General features: G+C 35.6%; 1 protein-coding gene across 1 annotated transcript in view; it reads left to right on the top strand.

Annotated features, from left to right (window-relative positions):
* The window catches only part of tbcd (tubulin folding cofactor D), a 45209-nt gene extending 25121 nt beyond the window's left edge, over positions 1-20088 (top strand). Inside the window, exons 26-39 of the mRNA XM_030140605.1 lie at positions 657-738; positions 828-946; positions 1099-1190; positions 2834-2974; positions 4839-4922; positions 5706-5864; positions 6562-6700; positions 13417-13538; positions 16524-16601; positions 16710-16796; positions 16881-16968; positions 19618-19727; positions 19815-19899; positions 19980-20088. Of these exons, the coding sequence (XP_029996465.1) occupies positions 657-738; positions 828-946; positions 1099-1190; positions 2834-2974; positions 4839-4922; positions 5706-5864; positions 6562-6700; positions 13417-13538; positions 16524-16601; positions 16710-16796; positions 16881-16968; positions 19618-19727; positions 19815-19899; positions 19980-19994 (1401 nt within the window). The 3' untranslated portion in view covers positions 19995-20088. The remainder of the gene's footprint in view (positions 1-656; positions 739-827; positions 947-1098; positions 1191-2833; positions 2975-4838; positions 4923-5705; positions 5865-6561; positions 6701-13416; positions 13539-16523; positions 16602-16709; positions 16797-16880; positions 16969-19617; positions 19728-19814; positions 19900-19979) is intronic.
* The last annotated feature ends 3506 nt before the right edge of the window (positions 20089-23594 follow it).

Raw genomic sequence — 23594 nt, 5'->3', positions numbered from 1 at the left:
AAAGGCAATAAATTGTAATTATATTTATAGCAATATGAAATTTCATTATACATAATTTTGTAGCACAGTCTCCTGTTAGTAATGAAACACCTGAATTCAATATATCTCAAAATTTTTGTCTATATAATACAATATACTATGGGATTTTTGAAGGACTGAAATATCATACACTCACATTCACATAGTATTGAACCAGAAACACAAACCAATGAAAGAGTTACTTCATGTGCAAATAACAAATTGAGTTTGCAGGCTTTGTGCGTATCATGACTGATGAATATGTGTAGAATCTGCAGAATATGAGACAGAATGAAGTCTAAATTTTAAGTTTGCTGACACCAGATCAGCCAATAGGAAAACTCTATTTTGTTCACTATTTAAGTGTTCCTTTCTTTTTTCGAAGTGTAAGGTGTAAGAATTTTTTTTCCTCTTTCCATGTAAAAAAGACTTTATCTGGAAAAGGATCAGTTCAATTATTAAAAGAAGACAAAGGAACCTAATCCAACTGTATTTAATTCAGTTGTATAAAATAGTTTTAAAGCAGTGAGTGTTCAGTCTTATATTTTAGTTACTTTAGTTTTAGCTAGGCTGGCGGCTTGGTTTATTATAACTGTGGCCTGTTTTGGAGCTGACTGATTTCCCTTCTGTATTTTCAGACCGCCGTTGTTTCAGCCTTGTCTGCGTTGTGTGAGGAGTACTACCAGATCCAACCGGGCCAGGCCGACCCACAAATGCAGGGTGAGTTGAATATAAGTCTCTGCGTCCACTAGTTTTACTGTAACTTTGACTGTAATGTTCACATGGCATTTCTCCGTGTATACGTGCAGATGTCCTCGTGTCCCAGTACACTGAAGGGCTGAACAGTCCACAGATGCTCACACGCTGTGGATCTGCCCTCGCTCTCGGATCTTTGCCAAGATTTGTGATCCATAGCAAAATGAAGCAGGTGTGTTAGCGGGCTCACACATTTTCTAGCCATTTGACATCTTCCTGCTTCAGCATAAAAGCATGTTGTGGTTTTGTGTGTGTATGTATGTGTGTGTGTGTGTGTGTGTGTGTGTGTGTGTGTGTGCGTGTGTGTGTGTGTGTGTGTGTTAGATCCTGGAAGGCCTCCAGCAGATGTGCACTGTTAGCCAGAAGGAAGGAAGTTTTCCTGAAGCGAGGAGAGATGCAGTCAGAGCAATTGCTCAGTGAGTATATGAATATAATTAGCCTCACAGCATAATACACTATATGGACAAAAGTATTGGGACACGTTGAATTCAGGTGTTTTCTTTTCTAACAGTAGTCTGGGATACAAAACAATAATGACAAATGTCAGAATACAGTGTTGTATTATGATAAATGTCATTTCATTGGTTAATTTGGTTTAAATTGATATCTTTGCTTCCAAAATGCCTCAGAGATTGTTTTTATTTAATTTATCTCAACTTTGATTTTGTTATTTTTTTTTATCAGTGACTATGATTACCTCTGCCACCTCCTTTTGCCAGCGTTGGTTTGTCTGTCTGTCTGTCTGTGTGCAAGATAACCCAAAATGTTATGGACGGATTTGGATGAAAATTTCAGGAAATGTTGATACTGGCACAAGGACCAAATTATTAAATTTTGGTGGTGATCGGTTGGGGGGGGGGGGACTGATCTGCCTTGGTGGAGGTCTGCTCTCTCCAAGTGCTTTTCTAGTTTTAAACGTTCTGCCTTTAAATTTTTAACATTTTTTCATGCTCTGACAACTAACCATCTACTTTTTTCACATTTCACTTGGGAAGAAAAATCTCCCATTAAATATTTACCACAATTTGATGTTTATAAACTACATGGACAAAAATATTGGGACACATCATGTCTACAGCTGTAAGATGTCCTTTTCTTGCTGAGTTGAGATAAAAACATCAATATTAATAATTAATATGATATTTATCACAATTTAACACTTTATTATGACATTTGCCATCACTGTTTTGTATCCCAGACCCCTGTTAGAAAAGAAACACCTGAATTCAACATGTCCCAAGACTTTTGTCCATATAGTGTGTTATGTGATGAGGCTAGTGATATATTTTTAAGGATCTACTAAGAGAATGTGTTGTGTTTATTTATTTTTTCTGACTGTATTTATCGGTGTCTGATGCCTTCCACACTTCCGTCTTTGTCTCATCTGTCTGCTAACGTAACTGCGTAGTTATGTAGATTGTAAAAGTAAACTAAACAACCACCTACCTACACCTGCAGGACCTGAATGACATGTCCACCCCTTTGTTTCCTAGAAAATTCTAAGCCATAGTCCACACATATACAAGATTTATGACAAAAGGAATTAAGAGTTTGCCCTTCTTGTGCACAAACACTAAGAAAATATCTGTATTCACGTATCAAACTGCATATGAAGTTGGCGAAACCCAGGAAAACATGGCCGGGAGAATCTTATGAGTCCAATTGCAGTGACATCCTAGCTCTTTTTTTAAATCACCCTTGTTTCCTTCTCGCAAGGAGGATAGAAACCACAAGAAAGATAAAACAGTTTCTTATTTGCATCATCAGCCAGATACAGAGGATATAGAGGGAAGTTTTAGATCCTGGTTGTAAAAGAAGACATAGCAGAGTATAATGATGCACCCTCTGATGTTACAAAACGTTTCCTGTTCACACAACAACAATGCAGATCTCTTATTCCTGCATAGTTTTCAGTGACCTAAAAGTTATTTGCATGCGGATGAAAGGCCAAAATGCTGGGACGAAGCTAAACTGTGGTATTATTTTAATCGTTTTCTCAGTTCGTGTGATCTCCGTTTGTGTTTTTATTGTTGTTATTCTTTATTTTTTTAATTTATAGAGTGTGTGTGACCGCTGGCGTTGACACCCACGGATCCCCAGACTCTGTTCTTTGCTCCGAAAATGTATCCGAAGTTTACGGCACGTTGCTCGACAGCATGAATGACTACACAACCGACAGCCGAGGGGACGTGGGCGCCTGGTGAGTTCACTTCCTCATCGACACATACATGTAAATACACACATGAACATTCACGCACAGCCCATAAACACCTTAAGGTTTTCAGAAGGCCAGTGTTCCGGTGTTGGTCTGACCCTCCACCTGGGGACATGAAGACACAGCATTCATGAGTGTGGCAGTAGTAGCCTCTAGCCATGCTTACCTACGCAGCAGGAATGTCACCCGTCTTGTCACCTGTCCTCACAACATGGGATGGGCTGCTTCTTTCATGCTGTCTAATAATCTTTTTCTTCTTTTCTTTCCTTCATTCTTTCACTTCAGCCTTTCCTACTTTGTTTACACGTCCTTATCTCGCCTATTTTCTTTCACATGCAACACTTGTCCTTTTGTCTCCTCAGCCTACACCTAGACAAACACTTATCTCACTTTTTCACCTTCATTTCTCAGTAACTAAGACTTCCAACTAGGTGCATGTTTTAAGGCAGGGTTGTCAAACATAGGGCCCCGGGCCAAAACCGGCCTGCCAAAGGTTCCAACTGAGCCCACAGGATGAATTTGCAAAATGAAAAAAATTGCACTGAAGATACAGTCAAGGGTGTCAAATTGCATTATGAAAATATTTATGTGTATAAACTATCCTCATAATAAAATGTGAGTAATCTGAACAAATATGGCAAGGCAAGTTTATCTGTATAGCACTATTCATACACAAGGTAACTCAAAATGCTTTACAGAGGCATAAAAAATCGCAGAAGGAAAAAAAAAAAGCAAGACATTGATATTACATTAAAATCAAAAGGGAAAAAAGACATTAAAATCATCAGAGATGAAACATGATTTTATGCATTCACAGAATAAAAGAAAGACATTAATTATATTAAAATCCTACATTAAAATTAAAATAGAGTAAAACAAGACATTAAAATCAAAAAAGTGCATTTAAAAGACAAGATTGAAAAGAGTTTACTCATAAGCACATGAAAAGAGGAAGGTTTTTAACCTGGATTTAAAAATGTTCACATTTGGGGCTTATTTCAGTTCAGTCAGTAGCTTGTTCCAAATGTGTGCAGCATATCAGCTAAAAGCTGCTTCACCATGTTTAGTTTGAACTCATGAAAAACCTGCAGTGTTTTTAGACAAAATAAGTTACATTTTAACAAAACAATAGATTCACTGTGATCTGTAAGTTTTGTTGATAACAAGCTGACACAATGTTGAAATTGCACTTATTTTTCTTAAGAAATGTCAGGTTGTACATAGCTGTTCAGGTTATCAGATCAGAATCAGAAGATCAGAATTGTGTTTATTGCCATGTAAGTAAACAGGGTTCACATTACTAGGAGTTTGCTTCAGTGGTTTGGTGCATACATAGAACATGGAGTAGGTAAGAAGCATGCAGTAAAAAAATAAATAAGTAAGATAGAGAATAGACAAATACGATAAAGTTTCAAAATATACAATATACAGTGATTATATTATTTTAGTGTAGTGTGAAAGTATTTTCGTACTAAAACTAAGTGAAAATTTAGAATTATTATATAACTGTTAGTATACCTATTTGATATTTTGATTTTCTGGCCCACTTCAGATCACATACGGCTGTATGTGGCCTCTAAACTAAGATGAGTTTGACACCCACGTTTTAGGGCATGACCTTTTAAAGAATGAATCAAATACCATTCACATAAACAAAACATGTCCTGAAGCCACAAGGGTTCATTTGCTTACAAAACTGTCAAATGCAGCAACGCCGAAATCTAATCTTTTAATGGTTATATGTGTCTGTGTGCCAGGTGTAATAGATAGGGGTGAGGATGACCAGATAAAGTTACATTAAAGCCAACTGGAAGTGCATAATCCTTATTTTGTTGTTCATTTTGCTCAGGGTGAGAGAGGCGGCGATGACAAGTCTGATGGACGTGACTCTGCTGGTGGCCGCCAGCAACCCGGAAATCCTCTCACCAAACCTGTGAGTGGCTGAAAACTCGAACATGTTCACCATTAAGCAGTTGCATATTCACATGGTCATTTGTGGCAGTAACAGCTTTAGTTTTACAAAGCACTTATTAATGGTTTATTCTGCACCATATTATTTATTTATTTTATTTACCTTTATTTAACCAGGAAGTCCCATTGAGATTAGGAATCTCTTTTGCAAGGGATACCTGGTCAAGGTAGCAGCCATATAAAGTCAAAAGTATATAAAACACATACATGATACACAATGAACCTTAAAACAGAACAATAATTATTCAACCATGATGGCCTCAAGAAAAATAGTGACATTCCTCCTTCATGGCATTCTCCGTGATACTTTTAAAATCATTAACAGAGATGAATGTTTGTAGTTTGAGTTTTTTTTACAGGTAATTTCATGGTGGATGGCAGGAAAATGCCGTTTTTCCAAAGTCTGTCAGAACTCGGGGACTATAAATTCAATACTTTATTGTCATTGTATAAAAAACACAATGAGATAGAAGTTGACGCATCATTCAGGTAGACATAGAAACACAAATGCAAAATTAAAGTGCAAAAAAGTAGCATCAAACATATGACAATGGGGGTAAAGTGTTCAGCAGGACTACAAATGCTTTATTTATAGATCACATTAAAGATAAATTAAAATGTTGCAGTGGTGTTCTTTTCTCTGTGGTGGTGCATCAATGCCAAATGACAACAGAGGAAATGCTGGGGTAAAAACAGTTGTCGTCTTTATGTCTACACTGCCTGACCTGTGCTGTTCTGAATGCAGGGTTAAGTGTATGATGTGCTGCCTGGTCCAGCAGGCGGCAGAGAAGATCGACCGATACCGAGCACACGCTGGAAACATCTTCCTTCGCCTCCTGCACAGCACAGAGCCTGCGGTACCTCACATCCCTCACCGGGAGGAGCTGTTGAGCATTTTTCCACCGTGAGTCAGTCCTGCTCTTAACACATAAGGACCCAGTGCTACGTTTGTGGCAGTTCCCAAATGAATTTTTCTGTTGATTTAATCCTTTTTAAGTGATTTGTCACCATTTATTATAATATTATCCTCTGTATTTTGCGTTTTTTCAGTGGAAATCAGGTAGTTTCACATATTTCTTTTACTGATCGTGTAGATGTTCATAAAACTTCAGATTAAAGTTGAGGGTTATTATATCTAAAACAGAGAAAAATTGACTTTTTCAACACAGATATCAAGAACTGAATGTAAAACAAGTGTCTCCATCCACTATCATTTATCAAACTCCATGGGTTTTACTGGTGGACCAGCGTTGTAGAAGATGACGGTGTTTCCACGTTCACTACGGAGCCTCTGAACGTCCAAATGGGTCATATCTGATGACCATGAAAAGACGACAAACTGCATTTTACCTAAATTATTTATATGTATTGATAGGTTTAGTGGATCAGAAGATATTAGACATTTTAGATCAGTAAATGCCTGTGGTCACCAGTGGCTATTTGGGTCTTCATGGTTTAAAGTTCTGTCACTCGTAACTGTGGAGTTATTCAACACCAACCTTTTAGCTACTTAGTCTGATAAACATAGATGTGAAAAATGAGTTTATCCCAGACTAAACTGTTACATTTATGGTTCTTTAATTCAGTGACTGTTTTTTCAGTGAGACCACAGCCAGTCTGAACTGGAACGCTCCATCCCAGGCTTTCCAGTACATCACCCAGCTGCTGGGACTGACTCAGTATCAGTACCACACCCTGCTGGGGCTCACTGTGTCTGTGGGAGGGATCACCGAGTCCACGGTAGGTCATCTGTGGTGGAAATCCAGTGTTACAAAATTGCAGCAGCAGTTAAAATCTGGCAGCTTTTGATGGAAGAACTATTCAGGTCATTAACTGAAGTAAAAGTATTAATATCAGACCGTGGAGGTAAATGTTCTGCAGTCAAATGTATAAAAAGATGTGTTTCTGTTATTGGGGTTAAATTATAGAATGACATGAATGTAAATTTAAAGATATGCAATTCATTAATGGTTTTTAAAGCATTGGTTTGTGGTCAGTGTATCTTTTGGTAATTGGATTTTCTTCTCAGAAACAAAGAAAAACTAGTGGTTAAATGATTTCATTTTAAAATAGAGGGATTAAAACAGAATTTCAAGGCATTTTTCTTTTTTAGTGTCAAAACCGATAAACCAAATTTTTAAAAAATGGATTGATTTTTTTTTTTTTTCTATTTCTAATAACAAAAAAGAAAGTTACTACCTGACAGAGGTGGAAAAACGGACCAAAAACGCCTGTTTCTTTTTTTTTTTTTTTTCATTTTCTGAGACCGGATGTTGTCATTTTCAAGGACAGAGCACTAATGCCTAAGGTCACAAAGATTCTTACGAATGATGGGTTTGTACAAATCTTCCTGTTCGTATGAAATCTGGACATCGTAGACAGACCTCAGACATGCTCAGAAAATGAAAAAAACAGGCGTTTCTGGTCCATTTTTTTCCTTTTTTTTCAGGTTGTAGCTTTCTTTTTTGTTATTAGAAAGAGAAAAACAAAAATCAATATGATTTTTAAACATGGTTTATTTGTTCTGACACTGAAAAAGAAAAAGGCCTTGAAATTAAATCTTAATTCTTCTATTTTAAAAACAACAATCACTAACCACTAGTTTTTCTTCTGCTTCTGAAAAGAAAATCCAATTACCAAAAGATACACTGACCGTTTGGAACGATATTTTTGATGGAAAGAAGCAGGAATGATTTTGCTATTTTGATCGGTATCCTAAAAACTGATTTAGATTTGAATCTAAAAGCATTTAGCTTTTACCTAAGTCTATTCAGTCTCAACATAATTCAGTCGGTTGACATAAAATTAGCCTCATTGTTTGTATTTTCTATTATGGATGATGACTGAATGAACATAAACTATAACCTGAGAACCTTACTTATGCAAAAGTGTGTAAATACTATTAGTAAACATATATGTAGTTAGTGTGAAAAAAAAATAATCTATGTCAGTATTTAATTACTATATATCATGTTTTTTGAATTCACTGCTGCCCCATTAAGGTGTATGTTGTATTTTACTGCTATACATGTTCAAAGTTGATCTCATTTTAACTATTTTATATATAATATTTGCACTCTGTTGACAGTTTAGAACATTCCAGCATATTCTGTAAGTTCATTATATGTGTGTCGCTTCATTGTCGCCTTGTTTCTATTCTGAAACAATACTCAACCCATAAATATCATCACAAACATTCAAAGATCACACACTTGAAATGGTTTTAAATCTGTAATTTTCACTGGACAGGAATGGAATAGAAAATTATAATTTTTAAATGGTGCTCATAACTAAAGCTATGCAGAGGAGTAAAAGTACAATAATTGCTTCGGTAATGTAGTGGAGTACTAGAATAAAATTGTGGAAAATAGACAATACTCAACTTTCCTGAGTTGTAGAAGACTTTTAGACAAGCAGATGATGTTAACTGGATTTTGTGGGCCCTTCGTCAAGAAAAGTTTTGAAAAAAAAGAGAAAAAAAAATGCAACAGGTTTGGACCATTATGCTTAAGAGGTCCATACCAGGGACCTGGATCTGGGAAAAGGCAAAGCCACAATGATTTTACATTAATTTGACTGACATGACATGGCTTATTTACACCTAAAACCCTGTATATTTAATTTCCTTCAACCATGTTAAAAAACAGAACTTTATTACTATTTTTTCCCCTTTCTTTGTTCCTGTTCTGTTTTTATGTTCATCTATGATATTGAATCACTGCATTGGTCCATGCATAGTTTTACATAAGTAGTTTTTCTTATGATGGAAGCTAAAATGAGAACATAAGGAGCTCAGTCAGTAATAAGAGATGCATTTGTTTTGCTCTTAAAAGTGCTGACATGTTATTAATTACAGAATAGACAACATGCCATACTGTATACTCAAGACCATGTGTGATACAGTCACTTCAGAACATTAGAGGTGACACGTAGGGATGTTATTCAGGGAGAAAACTGAGCTGTTTCACTGTGGAAAAGCACTTCAGATCACAAACCACTGTAAAAAAAGTAGTGTTAAATTAGTTTAACCTTTTAGCTTCTGCTGATGGGGAGGTAAACTCAAGGTCAAACTACAAACCCTTGTTATCAGGGTTCCTGCAGAGGCTTAAAATATTCTTAAAATGAATGAATGAATTTACAAATCTGTATTTAATACCTTAAAAATGTCGTGAAAAGTTTTTAAATTTGATATGGTAAGTCTTAAGTTATGTTGCCATAAACTTGTTCTCTGTATTGTGGTTGAATGTGTCCAAACTGCAAAGAAAGTAACGTTAGTCGACTCAGTTTCACCCGTTCCAACACAACAATTTATATTGAAATTAAGAACCAATTATTGCTAACTTTGGAGCCCCCGGTGGGAATCAAGGCGTTGGAGTAAATAAATACATTTTCCTAATTCTTGGAGTCACACATTTTTGCCAGTATGGACATGAAATAGGCTGTGAAGTAGGCATTAAATTCTGTTCTAAGTAGTCTTAAAAAGGTCTTAAAAATGTCTTAAATTTAATAGAAACCTGTAGGAACCCTGTGTTATTAGTTAGGATGAATTTGTCCAACAGAGGGAGCCATCTGTCTTATCTAGTAGGTGTTTTATCCTCTATACCAGGGGTGTCAAACTCATTTTAGTTCAGGGGTCACATTCAGCCCAATATGGTCTGAAGTGGGCCGGACCAGTAAAATAATAACACTGTAATAAGTAAAATGACGTCATGAAAGTGTTTACTTCTACAAAGTTTCTTTAAATATGTGAATAATATAAACGACCTCAGTTATTTAGAAAAATTGCTGTAATTTTAACAATTTTATGCCTCAGTTTATGTGCATTACAACTTACAGATCACAGTGGATCTACAATAGGGCTGAACGATATGGACAAAATTTCATACCTCTATATTCAAGCCAGATATCTCATACGAAACGATATGACTACGGGTTTGGTGAAAACCAAGCATTTATCAGAAAAATACAAACATCATGACACAAAAGAATGTGGAAAGTGCAGTTTATTTATAAGAACTCACTGCCAGTCATCGACATTAACATAAAGTACAAATAAAGAAATTACAATCAAACATTTTACTGCAGAAATGTTTTTTTACTGCAGAAATCTATATCGTTATATCGTTGCTTTTTCGATATTAATATCTTGAATGTTCATATCTAGATATCGATACGATAACGATATATCTTTCAGCCCTAATCTACAAATACACAAAACATTTAGTAACAGACCGAATATTGTTAAATTTACCCTAATTTCTCTGAGACGTTTCATTTGTTCGCATTTGTTCAAGTTATTCACATTTAGTGGGATAGGATGTTTGTAAATGTCAACATTTTTTTTTTTTAGCTTTCTTTCATGATAGTATTGTCCTGTCTGACCCACTTTAGATGCATATAATATTTTTACATTTAAAAAATTTCGTCCTGTGGGTCGGGTTGGACCCTTTGGCGGGCCGGTTTTGCCCACGGGGTCTTATGTTTGGCACCCGTGCTCTATGCCGTAGCCCCTTACTCTGCAGAATCCTTGACTTTCTATCAGATTTTAAACTCACATCCATCAGGCTGTCGCTGTGACTCGCCTCCACCCACTAAATGCAAAAGACAAACTCTGGCAACACCTGATCTGTGAGCATTGATCTGGACTTGTGCGGAACAAATCGATGTGAAGGCTCCCTTGAGGTATTGGCAAGTTAAAGTTTCCATCATTTCTGTCTTTGAAATGCAGCTCTAAATAACATTTTAAAGTCACGTCTGCTGCTTTCCACTCTTGACCTCTTGCTCAATATCGCTCTGGAGCTCAGCTGGGGCCCCAAACTGGGGTTGATCAAGCCCCCCCCACCTCCACCTAACCTGTAAAGCAAAATGCTTCAGTGGTTCCACCCTCTCATGATGATTGTGAGAGTTGTGAGTATTTTTTAACTTGTAATTTTTACCTTGTTATGATGAAGAAAAATAGCCTCTGAAGTCATTAAGTGTAACTCCTGCTCCAGGACGGCTGTAAACCTTAGAGGCGACCTGGCTCTGGCCCGCTCTTACCTTTCGTTGCCACAGATAGATCCTCAGAGACCAGAAGGACTGATATGTTTGTACCGGGTTGCAGGCCAGAAACCGAGCCAGAACTGCATCGACACACGGGCCAATGATTACCATTCTCACACCACATGCACATATTCACACAGGCCAGAGAGGCGAAGCTTAACTTACTTTCCAGGAACTGCCTTCATGTCCGTTTGCGAAGTTCACCGATCATGCAGACAAACAGGCAAAACAGGCGATTACACAACAGAAACTCCGTAAAAACTGCAGGTGGTATTAGTGTACACATTTGGCATCTATTTCAACTTTGAAATAAAGGAAAAATGATATTGAGACAAAGGAGATAGGTCAGTTCCATATTTATCATGATAAATGACGAATCAATATGCACTATATAGACAAAAGTATTGGGACACGTTGAATTCAGGTGTTTCTTTTCTAACACAGGGTTTCTGCAGGTCATAAAAATGCATTAAAAGTCATTGAATAGATTTTGTGAAAATTAAGGTCTTAAATGGCATTAAAAAGCATTAAATTTAATGTCCAGAGCCATTAAAAATTAAATATACTTGATGGAAAAAAAGCATTGTTATTCATGATTTATTTTGATTTTATAAACATTTAATAATTTTGATCGAAAGTATATTGTGATGATTGATGGATGGAACCCTTTAATTGATTATTGTTTATGGCTGATACACCAAGTCACAACACCGGATGCTTGGAATGCAGCATGCTGTGAGCGTGCTCATGCTGTGGTGAAAGAGCAGAGGGAATATTAGCAAATGTCGAAAAAATGAGAAAAAGCAAGTTTCAGCAGAAGTGATTGGAGGAGGAACTATTCAGAACCGTCATAAAACTATATATAAAACTGTATCTGCAGTTGGACGTGAGCATTAAATGTGTTTAAAGTGGCATTAAAAAGCATTAAATTAGATTTGCTGATTCCTGCAGAAACCCCGTATCGGGGGTCTAGGATACAAAACAATAATGACAAATGTCATATATGTAGATAAATATCATTGCATTGGTTAGTTTAGTTTAAATTGTTATCTTTGCTTCCAGAATTCCTCAGAGATGGTTTTTACTTAATTACTTAAAAAATCTCCCATTAAAGTTTAAGGAAATATTGATGTTTATATCTCAAATCATCATGAACAGGACATCTTACACCTGTAGCCATGATGTGTCCCAATACTTTTGTCCATATAGTTTATAAACATCAATATTTCCTTTTTAAGTTTAATGGAAGAGTTTTCTTCCTCAGTGAGATGTGAAGAAACTAGATGGTTAGTTGTGGTAGAAAACTATTATTTACAATCAGAGCATGAAAAAATTTTAGGTATAACATTTAGATAGAACATTTAAAAGGCAAAAAACAAAATCAATGTTGAGAGAAATTAAGTAAAAACAATTTCTGAGGTATTTTGGAAGCAAAGATAATAATCTAAACCAAACTTTCTAATGCAATGACATTTATCCCAATATAAAACTATATTTTGACATTTTTCAGTATTGTTTTGTATCCCAGACCCCTGTTAGAAAAGAAACACCTGAATTCATTGTGTCCCAACACTTTTGTTCATATAGCGTATGTTCAAATTTAAAGTCAGATGTTGGATACCCGCTGCTTTTAATTACTATACTGGCCGAAAACCATAAAGAAGAGTACATTTTTTGAGAAGAAAAAGAAGAAAGTCAATAATAAACATGGCAATGACAGAGAAGGTTTTACTAATGTGGATACCAATGTTGAGATTATTAAAGGTAGTTGTCATAAATATGTCAGTACTTTTTTGACTCACACAGTCGCTCTTTTAAAAGTTTTGCTATTTCTGGAAATTATACTTTTCAAATTTCAGTACTGCCTCCATGGTTTCCAGTGGTACTCCTCTGTATTCTGATTCGCAAACTCTTGGAAAACTGACAAAATTATGCACGTATTGTACGCAGAGGACTGACAGAACACTCCGTCCGTATCCATCTGCGTCGTTAACGTAGAGCGTAAATGAGCCCTTATGTGTGTAAACGGGATTAGATGTGACTTTGTTTGTGTTGTGTTGCTGTGTGTCATGTTTTTTTTTCCCGCAGACTGTTGATATAATCAGCTGTAGTTTTTCTTTCCAGGCCCCTCAGGTTCACACTCATCAGTAATAACCACAGGAATGTTCATTATAGTTTAGTTCTGTTGATCAGTGTTGTGTTTTGGTTGCACTTTATAACAGTATGACATTTATTAAAAGCATATATCCTTCTGTACTGTATGTCTTTTTCTTAATATTTCTTTTGTAAAAACAGCGCAAGTGTTAAATAAACACCATCTTAGTGCAGACTGACATTGACACCGAGTCCACTCTCCTAACCTTGGAGCTACTGCCGCTCCACATTAAATAATCCTCTCCAATTTTTCCGTCCAGGTGCATTTTTCCTCCCAGTCATTGTTTGATCATCTGAAAGGGATCCAGCACAACAGTGTCGCTCTGACGCAGTTTGGCGATACGCTGCTGAGCATTTTCAGAGACAATCTACGCAATGACAGGTACAAATACACCCATTTTTTGTACCTTTACAGTGATTTATCTGTAACTTGCAGGGCTGTATGTCGTATTTTTACTTTCAGTGATTACATAATGGCCTAAAATTACACTGGTCAACAACAAATTTATTGTTTAAGTTTTTTGAGCTGATTTAGGATCATTTTGGTGTGCTGAATCCAAAAATCACATTAATTTTGCTCAATCAGGTCAACTTTCTGAACTATGCTACATATTGGCTTTTTAACATTTTTGCTTACATTTATGGGCATTTTCACATCATATGATACAAAATTCTTTCATATTTCTTGCAATAAACGAGTTCTGAAGATTTTACTTTTGCCAATTTATGATTAATATTTTTTTTAATATAACAGGTGAATGAAATGGCTTCGACTAGAAGATCTTGCAAAAATAAGCCTGATGTATTCTGCTACATCTGCGGTGAATACACCATTGTACCTAACAGGAATCAAGTCACAAGTTTCATAAAGTGTGCTTATTTTATTTTGGTATTAATTATTTTATTTTTTGAGAAGATCATATTTTTCAAAATCAAATTAGCAAAAAAACCTGACCTGATTGAGAAAAACAGATGTCATTTTTGGATTTAGCGGTGCAAAATGGTCCTAATTCAGTTGAAAAAACCTGGACAACTTGCAAAAAACATTTTTTTGTAACCCAGTGTTATCATTAGAGGGGTTAGAACCAGAGACCTAGCAATACATTTTGTCCTCTGTAGGGGACAAAAGTTCGGCAGTTTTATTCAAAGGTAGGGTAGGAGATGTTTTCCCAGAGCATTTTAACCTCGGAAACAAGCATTGCACGTTCTGGTACTCTGGAGGCGTGGCTTCGGGGGGAAGTCTGAAGAAAGGGGTTTGGACTTTTGAATTGTGTATTTTCAAAATGTAGCTTGCTCGAACTGTTTTTCCAGGATCTCTTACCCCACCTTTAAAAATGCTATCCATTGCAAAGGACATTCCATTAAAAAATAAATAAATAAATAAATAGAATTTTAAAAATGTATCTGAAAAAACTGTTGCATTATGCAGTTTCCAATCAAGACAATTGTTTAAGGTGAAAAACTAAGAATTTTCACTTTCCTCGGTCTCAAGAGGATATAGAGATCTGAAGTTGTGCCAAAGATGCCAATGTATTGGATTATAGAAATGTGAATTAAATCTATTCATACCGACGGTCCTGGGATTTATGTGACCACTAGGGGGAGTAGTGAGTCACTCTGCTGGTCTCTCATGGTGAGGAAAACTGACGCCACAGGGCTTTCGACCAAAGAAAGTGACAAAATGGGATGAGAACCACAAATGCTGCCTTCATGTGCTATGGGAATTATGGAACTGGGAAAAAATGTTGATACACGAGTTGCTGAGGTGAAAATATCTGTTGAACTTTTCAACATGGCAGATAGAGCGAGGGATTAATTGCGAACGATAAACACTTTTTTATTAACATTCTGCTGCTGTCAGCTGATGATTATGCACATTTATAGTATACACAATTTGCAAAAAATAATTTTATAAAATAAAAGAAAGGATGGAGTTTGCAAAACTGTTTTACCCAGTAGCAGGTCACAATAAATTGTGTCAGCCATTTTTAATTTCACTCCAACAACAAAAGTACCTGAACGCAACGCACTGGTCATTTCAAATTCACAAGTGGAAAGGATCATCTTCCCGACAGCACATGAAGGCAGCATAAAAAACAACTTTTAGAGTCAAACGAATTGACAAGGTGATAAAAGTTAGAAGCACTGTTGTTGTTTTCACCACTGGACTCAGCTCTAAATGAAAAGAATGGAGTTTGATGATGAAATGTCACTATTCCTTCTACATGAGTGAGTTTGATTATGAAGGGAAAAAGTTATTATGGAATGTTATTATTTTTTGCTAAATTACCGTTTGTTGATCCACAGTTCAGACTAAACTGACAGTTCTGACCTTGTTTGTTCGATTCCAAACAGATCTTTAGTTCAGTTATTGACAACTCAAAAGACAGAAACAGAAAGCAGAGGTGATTAGTGGTTTTACAGTGGCTGTTTTTTGTCTAAAATCAGAGCTAAGCTAACAGAGCTATAATGTAAACTATCAGCTGATTCAGCACATAAAGATTATAAGACACAATGTTATTTTGACTTAAAATAACTGCGTAGGCTTTAGTTTGAAGAAGACTTGATGATTCCATAATACAGATACTTGTGAACAATGAACTTTATACTGTATTCAGTGAGTGATACACCCCTTAAAAGGGTCATATTTTACTTTTCATTTATTTGTGTATTTGGACCCTAACAGTTCAAAAAGTTTGAATTCGAACCCTCCAGGTGCTGCAAACCTGTTTATATTCATTCCAGCAAAAATTGAGTGGATTTCTACAATCAGTTTTAATTCCTTCTTAATTTGTTACGTCTATAAGTAGTTACGTCACGATATTGCACATATAAGGTCAAGACTTCCAGCAAACATTTTTCCGAGTACGACATAATTGTTTTTTCAGCAGCAGCGGTTGTAGTAAAAACTGAAAATATGTCCAAACTTTGAGCCAATTACTTAAAATATTCAGTTGTCGGTTGTATTAACGAACACAAGTGGCCGAACGGGACAGAAAGCACAGTCTATAACCTGGAGGGGGTGGGATGTGAAGTGGCTCATTTGCATTTAAAGGGCCAGCACTCAAAATGATCTTTCTGGTGTCATTACTCAGAAATAGAGTTGAAGATGGACCTGTGGAGTTGAATTAATGAAGAATTCAGACCCAAGCAGAGCATTTACAGTTTATGTAGACCACAGGGAAATGTGTTAAAATGCATAATTCTTTTTTTTTTTTTTTTTTTTTTTTAAAAAGCAAAATATTACTTTTTTAAAGACCCTTTTATGTTTTAATGCATAATCATATGACCATCTTAAGATTCTTCACAGTTGGATAAATATTTCAAAATGAATAGATACCTGTTACACACCTGTTTCTCTTTTCAGGGTTGCTATTCCTTTCCTTAAGATGCTAAACCAGATGCTTGCTAACAGCTGCTTTGAAATTTTCACCACACAAGAGAAGTGAGTGTTGCCACCGCTTTTTTTTTTTTTTTTTTTTTTTTTTTTTTTTCCCCCCAAGTATGTGTGATATGTGTGAAAGCTCATTTTTTTCCACTTTTGTTTCCACAGTCATCAGTTCTGTGTAGATCTTCTGACTCTTTGCAAAGAGATCAAGAAGTCCAAAGATATCTCCAAGCTCCGTGCATGTATATCTGTGTAAGTCTCCATAGATACATACATTTAGCCCCGGAGGCTTGGAGACAGACGGCAGCATTGACTGTGTTTATTGGTGTTTTCCAGGTTTTGTGGCCTAATCCAATTCCAGGGTAATGTGAGAAAGAAGGTTTTGTCCCAGCTGCTGATGCTACTCTGCCATTCCTTCCCTGTGGTGAGTTCACAAGACAGAAACGCTCAGCAGCCCTCAGCAGATGTATAAAACCACCAGAAAACTATCATTTAAAATAAATGCAGTCGAACTGATTTATGGTCCAAAAACCAGAATATGGAGGAAAATCCTTGTAAAATGTATCAACCTGCTGAATAGTGAAACACTCTCTTGCACACAGAGATTCTCCTTTCAGATATTTCTTCTTCAATTAATCACAGAGGAGCATGGAGATGTGTTTGTATATAGAAATGAATGACATGTTACAATCTTAGCATCTAATTATTAAAAATTCTAAAGAAGAATAGGAGGATGTTTGATTTTAAATGATGAAAAATGAGAAAACTTTTCTGTTTTAATTTGAAGGTAGAATTCTGAATTTACGAGGTGTACATGAACGTTGCATTGTACTGCAAATTATAAAGTTTACAACTTGCACCTGAATGCACCATTGTTCTGTCAATGGATGCTGTTGGAAGATGAAAGCATCCACTGACACGGTAACATTTTGTAAACTCTGTATCTCTGTATTTTATTGTATTTTTAGGTATTTTATGACTTTTAGGTATTTTATAATGTTGCTCTTTTGGGGCCTTTGTGGTTATTTTTAAGTACTCTTTGAATAAAGCTGGATAAGACAAAAATATTGGGGAAAAAAAGTAGTCAAAATCAAAACTAAGAATAAATGCATGATGTAAGTGTGTATTAAAAAGTATCACATGCTTATCAAGAACAACGTGTCAAATGAGAACAAAACAAGCAAAAGGACTCACAATTACTAATAAATGGACCAAAAAGTATAAATAATAGAGGAAATTACAGTAAAAAAAAAAATAGGAGAAGTCTTCGTCGGTACCCAGATTTTTCTTTGCTTCTCTTTGTTAAATTATGGCAAAGTAATGGTTTTGAGAGGAGTGTCTTCAGTGTGATTGTACTAAATCAATGTTCATTAAACCTATAATCTGAGACTCAAAGGTCTTAAATGTTCCACCAACACAATAAATGATATTAATATATTTCTTTGGAAATCTTTGTCTAATTTTTTTAATTGGTAAGTAGTGTTCTAGTTCAGGTATGAGCTTCAACAGCTTGAACGCCAGTTTCTGAAACATTCATGGAGAAATGAAATGTAACATTAGCTGGATTGAAACTGGTTTAAGGAAATAACTATGAGGCCTTTTGTACTGGTATTTTTGTGAATGTAAAGTCTTAAACCCTTCATATCGCACCATGTGCATTGTACAACCACAATGTAAATATGTATAGTCACGGAAAAAAATCATTAAACCACCCCTTGTTTTCTTCAATTTCTTGTTTGTTTTAATGCCTGGTACAACTTAAAGTACATTTGTTTGGACAAATATAATGATAATAACAAAAATAGCTCATGAGAGTTTAATTTCAGAGCTGATATCTATCCATTTTCCATGGTTTTCTTGATAATAACCAAAATCATTTCAGTTCTCACATCAAGAGCTATGGCATTGTACTGACAAAAACAGTGCTTTTAGGCTTTCCATGTTTTCTTTTCATTCTGTTTTAGTCACATGATACACACAGGAGTTAGTACTGAGTTGCATAACCATTGTTTCTGATGACTTTTGATGGTCTAATATTTTTTTCTGTGAATGTAAATAATATTTAATTCAAATTCTATGTTTATATACAGGGTGGGGAAGCAAAATTTACAATGAACATTTAGTTATTTTTTCTCAGCAGGCACTACGTCAATTGTTTTGAAACCAAACATATATTGATGTCATAATCATACCTAACACTGTTATCCATACCTTTTCAGAAACTTTTGCCCATATGAGTAATCAAGAAAGCAAACGTCAAAGAGTGTGTGATTTGCTGAATGCACTCGTCACACCAAAGGAGATTTCAAAAATAGTTGGAGTGTCCATAAAGACTGTTTATAATGGAAAGAAGAGAATGACTATGAGCAAAACTATTACGAGAAAGTCTGGAAGATACTATTAAAGAAGAATGGGAGAAGTTGTCACCCGAATATTTGAGGAACACTTGCGCAAGTTTCAGGAAGCGTGTGAAGGCAGTTATTGAGAAAGAAGGAGGACACATAGAATAAAAACATTTTCTATATGTACATTTTCTTGTGGCAAATAAATTCTCATGACTTTCAATAAACTAATTGGTCATACACTGTCTTTCAATCCCTGCCTCAAAATATTGTAAATTTTGCTTCCCCACCCTGTAAATACCAAATTTCTTATTGTTCTCTTTATATTTCATTTTTCACTGGTTTGTGGCTTTTCTACCTGTCTTTTCTCTGCAGTTGCTTGTTGTATATTGTTGCATTTATCTTATCTTATCTTATCTTAAATCTGACCAAAAGCCCCTTGAAAAATGTCTTAAGAGTCCTAAATTATTCCACAAACCTGCAGATTCTCTGGTTTAGAGTTAGTGAATTAACTTTCTGGAAATAATTAGTCGATAATATTTCAACTCTTTAATTTTCCTGTTGTTATCTTTATTTTTTAAACATGTTTTTTATTCTAATATAAATGTGAAAGACATGTTGTGTGACAGATTATTGTATTTTACTGTGTACAGTGAAACAGCAGCTACAACCTAAACCCTACATCCTGTTTTAATTTTTAATTTTTTTTACATCCTGTTTGAAAACCACAGATCAGAAAGACCACGGCGAGTCAGATGTACGAAATGGTGCTGACGTACGATGATGTTATCGACCCAGAGGTGTTGGACGACGCCATGACCATACTTAGTGACACTAACTGGTTCGTAGCTACACTGAACGTGTTTTTGTGATGTTAAATGCATTCAATATGTACTAAATGGTGTGAAATGTTGGGTTTCCTCTCCAGGGAGGATGACATCCCCACAGTGCGGACCCACAGAAACCAGCTGGCGGATTTGCTGCAGGTCCCAAGGCCACAGGTGATCGCCAAGGTAACCACTGAACCCACTGAAGTGTTTCTGTAAGCGGGTGTTTCATCTCCTTAACTATGATCAATGTCTTTGATCGACAGAGCCCTGTAAACTGATCAGCAGACGTTAAGTGAACATCAACCTGGAAAAATAAGAATGAACTGCATCACCGCATCACGTGGTTTGTCCATCTGTGAAAAAAAAACATAAAAGAATCACAATCTGGGAGTTTTACATGACAATAAATGACGGAAAAATGGAAAAACACAATAATCTGCCTTGTTTATTATTACTTTTAAACACTGAATCCAGAAGATTTAACAGTTTTTCATTTTGTTTAAATTTTTAGTTTTAAGTTTCATCTTAATTGTAGGGAACTTTTAGATTCATAATTTAAGACCTTTATTTGTCTCCGGGGGGGGGGGGGGGGGGGGGGGGCAACTGTTTCCGCCGCAGTAGCAATTTAAAAACAACAAACAACACTGAGCCTGTTTACATCCACTCTAACACTCTGATCGTAATCTGTTTTCTGGAGTTATCAGATTATTCCAGTGATCATGTAAACAGGATAATCTGATATGTTTTATCAGGAAACAGCAGTAATCTGATTACGAGAAATCAGATTAACACAACTGGATTTCTCCCCGATACTCCCATGTCCTCTTGTACGTGTACAGGTTAATCTTTTACATCTGTGCATGTGTAAACACAATTAAAATCATAGAAAACAGAAGTTATGTAGTCAAACGTGAGCGGAAGACAATAACAGGAAGTTTGAGTCTACCATCACTACATATGTACGAACTCCGAAAGAAACCCGATAATGGCCCGGAGCATCTAAACCAGCATTTTTCAATAATTGCATTTTTTTTAAGTTGGTCTTTCCATGAAACTGGGTTCATTTTGGGATCTGGCCCAATAATGAAAGAGAAATTTAGACGTACTTCCCCCCAGGATGTACCTAATGATGACCTCAGATAAATGCAAAAAAATTATACTCTTGCTCTGAGCCGTCCCAAAATTTATGAATTTTTAGTAAAATATTGGGGCATGAAAAGTTACCTAGGTGTCAGTGCATTTGATCTGGAAAACATAACTTGAAATAATTTATTTTATGTATTCACTTTTTTTTTTTTTTTAGCAGGGACAGTACACCTTAATGAACATTTCAGTAAACGTGCCAGTATTAGCAAAACGCTATTTTTCAACTGTTGTCCTGGGTAAGATGTAAAATACACGCATTCATAAAATTAGAAACAATATTTACCTCTATAATAAAGACACTGTTAAATTTGAGGATCCTAGTGGTTTTTCTAATCCACATGTGGTTTTTCATGAATCTCAGTCTCATTCCAGGTTTGTGTGTAACCCACCGTGTCCACTGGTGTTACATACAGAACCTGCCATTTAAACACAAATATATCGCAAGTGAATTTGCAACAGTGGTCATTTTTGTGAAACACTCTGCCTTGCATATTTACTCCGATTCCCAAAATGTACCTGTGAGAGAATAGAAAGATATTTGAAAAAATAGTAGCGAATACTAGCGAACCAAAATCTGGAAAACATGGCAGTAACTGGTCTTATATATTGCTATAAATAAAGACACTGTGTTAAATTTGTCAATCCTAATGGTTTTTCTAATCCACACATGGTTTTTCATGAATCTCAGTCTCATTCCAGGTTTTGTGTGTAACCCATCGTGTCCACTGATGTTACATACAAAACCTGCCCATTTAAACACAAATAAATCGGGAGTGATTTAGCAACAGCGAACATTTTTGTGAAACACTCTGCCTTGCATAATTAGTTCAATTCCCAAAATGTACCTGTGAGAGAATAAAAAGATTTGAAAAAATAGTAGCGTAGTAGAGAATACTAGCAAACCAAAATCTGGAAAACATGGCAGTAAATGGTCTTATATATCGCTACAAATAAAGACACTGTTAAATTTGTCAATCCTAGTGGTTTTTCTAATCCGGACGGGTTTTTTTTATGAATCTCAGTCTCATTCCAGGTTTTGTGTGTAACCCATCGTGTCCACTCACGTTACATGCGGAATCTGCCCATTTAAACACAAAGAAATCGGGAGTGATTTTGAAACAGCAGCCATTTTTGTGAAACACTCTGCCTTGCATATTTACTATGATTCCTAAAATGTACTTGTGAGAGAATAAAAAGATATTCGAAAAAATAGTAGCGCAGTAGCGGATACTAGTGAACCAAAATCTGGAAAACATGGCAGTAAATGGTCTTATATATTGCTATAAATAAAGACACTGTGTTAAATTTGTCAATCCTAATGGTTTTTCTAATTCAGACGTGGGTTTTTTATGAATCTCAGTCTCATTCCAGGTTTTGTGTGTAACTCATCGTGTCCACTCACGTTACATGCAGAATCTGCCCATTTAAACACAAATAAATCGCGAGTGATTTAGCAACAGCGGTCATTTTTGTGAAACACTCTGCCTTGCATAATTAGTTCAATTCCCACAATGTACCTGTGAGGGAATAAAAACATATTTGAAAAAAACAGTAGCGAAGTAGCGAATACTAGCGAACTGAAATCTGGAAAACATGGCAGTAAATGGTCTTATATATCACTTTAAATAAAGACACTGTTAAATTTGTCAATCCTTGTAGTTTTCTAATCCAGACGGGTTTTTTTTATGAATCTCAGTCTCATTCCAGGTTTTGTGTGTAACCCATCGTGTCCACTCACATACATGCGGAAAATGCCCATTAACACAAATAAATCAGGAGTGATTTTGAAACAGCGGCCATTTTTGTGAAAACTCTGCCTTGCATTTACTCCGATTCCCAAAATGTACTTGTGAGGAATAAAAAAGATATTTGAAAAAATAGTAGCGAATACTAGCGAACCAGAATCTGGAAAACATGGCAGTAAATGGTTATATATGCTATAAATAAAGACACTATTAAATTTGTCAATCTTAGTGGTTTTTCTAATCCAGACGGGGGTTTTTCATGAACCTCAGTCATTCCAGGTTTCATGTGTAACCCATCGTGTCCACTCGTGTTACATGCGGATCCTGCCCATTTAAACACAAATAAACCATGAATGATTTTACAACAGTGGTCATTTTTGTGAAACACTCTGCCTTGCATATTTACTCCGATTCCCAAAATGTACCTTTGAGAGAATAAAAAGATATTCCAAAAAATAGTTGCGAGTAATTTTCGTGTCCTTTTAACCATGTTACATGCGGATTTTTGTATTAAATATAATGTAAAATACTATAAAAATGTGTTTTATCTGCAAAATAGTTTCTTTTTATCTCAGTAAGTATTTATTTAAAAAAAAAAAAAAACTGGAGGATTCTGTTGGGTTTCTGTAATTGGCTTAGAGTCTGGTTTTGACCAACTCTCTATAAAAAAGTGTCCTGTAGATAACTTTTTGTGTGATCTGTCGCCTATATAAATAAAATTGATGATTTGATTGGTTTTCCCTGTAAGTTGCTTTGGAAAAAAAGCATCTTCCAAATGCGTAAATGTAAATGTAAAATAGACCCAAGTGCCTTCTAAAAGATATTTGAAAACATAGTAGCGTGAAATTTTTGTGTCCGTTTTACCGTGTTACATGCAGATTTTTGTATTAAATATAATGTAAAATACTGTAAAAATGTGTTTTAGCTGCAAAATAGTTTCTCATTTATCTCAGTAAGTATTTATTAAAAAAAAAAGAAAAACAAAAC

Source organism: Sphaeramia orbicularis, chromosome 8, assembly GCF_902148855.1.
Source record: "Sphaeramia orbicularis chromosome 8, fSphaOr1.1, whole genome shotgun sequence".
NCBI lineage: Eukaryota > Metazoa > Chordata > Actinopteri > Kurtiformes > Apogonidae > Sphaeramia > Sphaeramia orbicularis.
The sequence above is the reverse complement of the archived record's forward strand: the minus strand, read 5'-3'. Positions and strand labels throughout refer to the sequence as shown.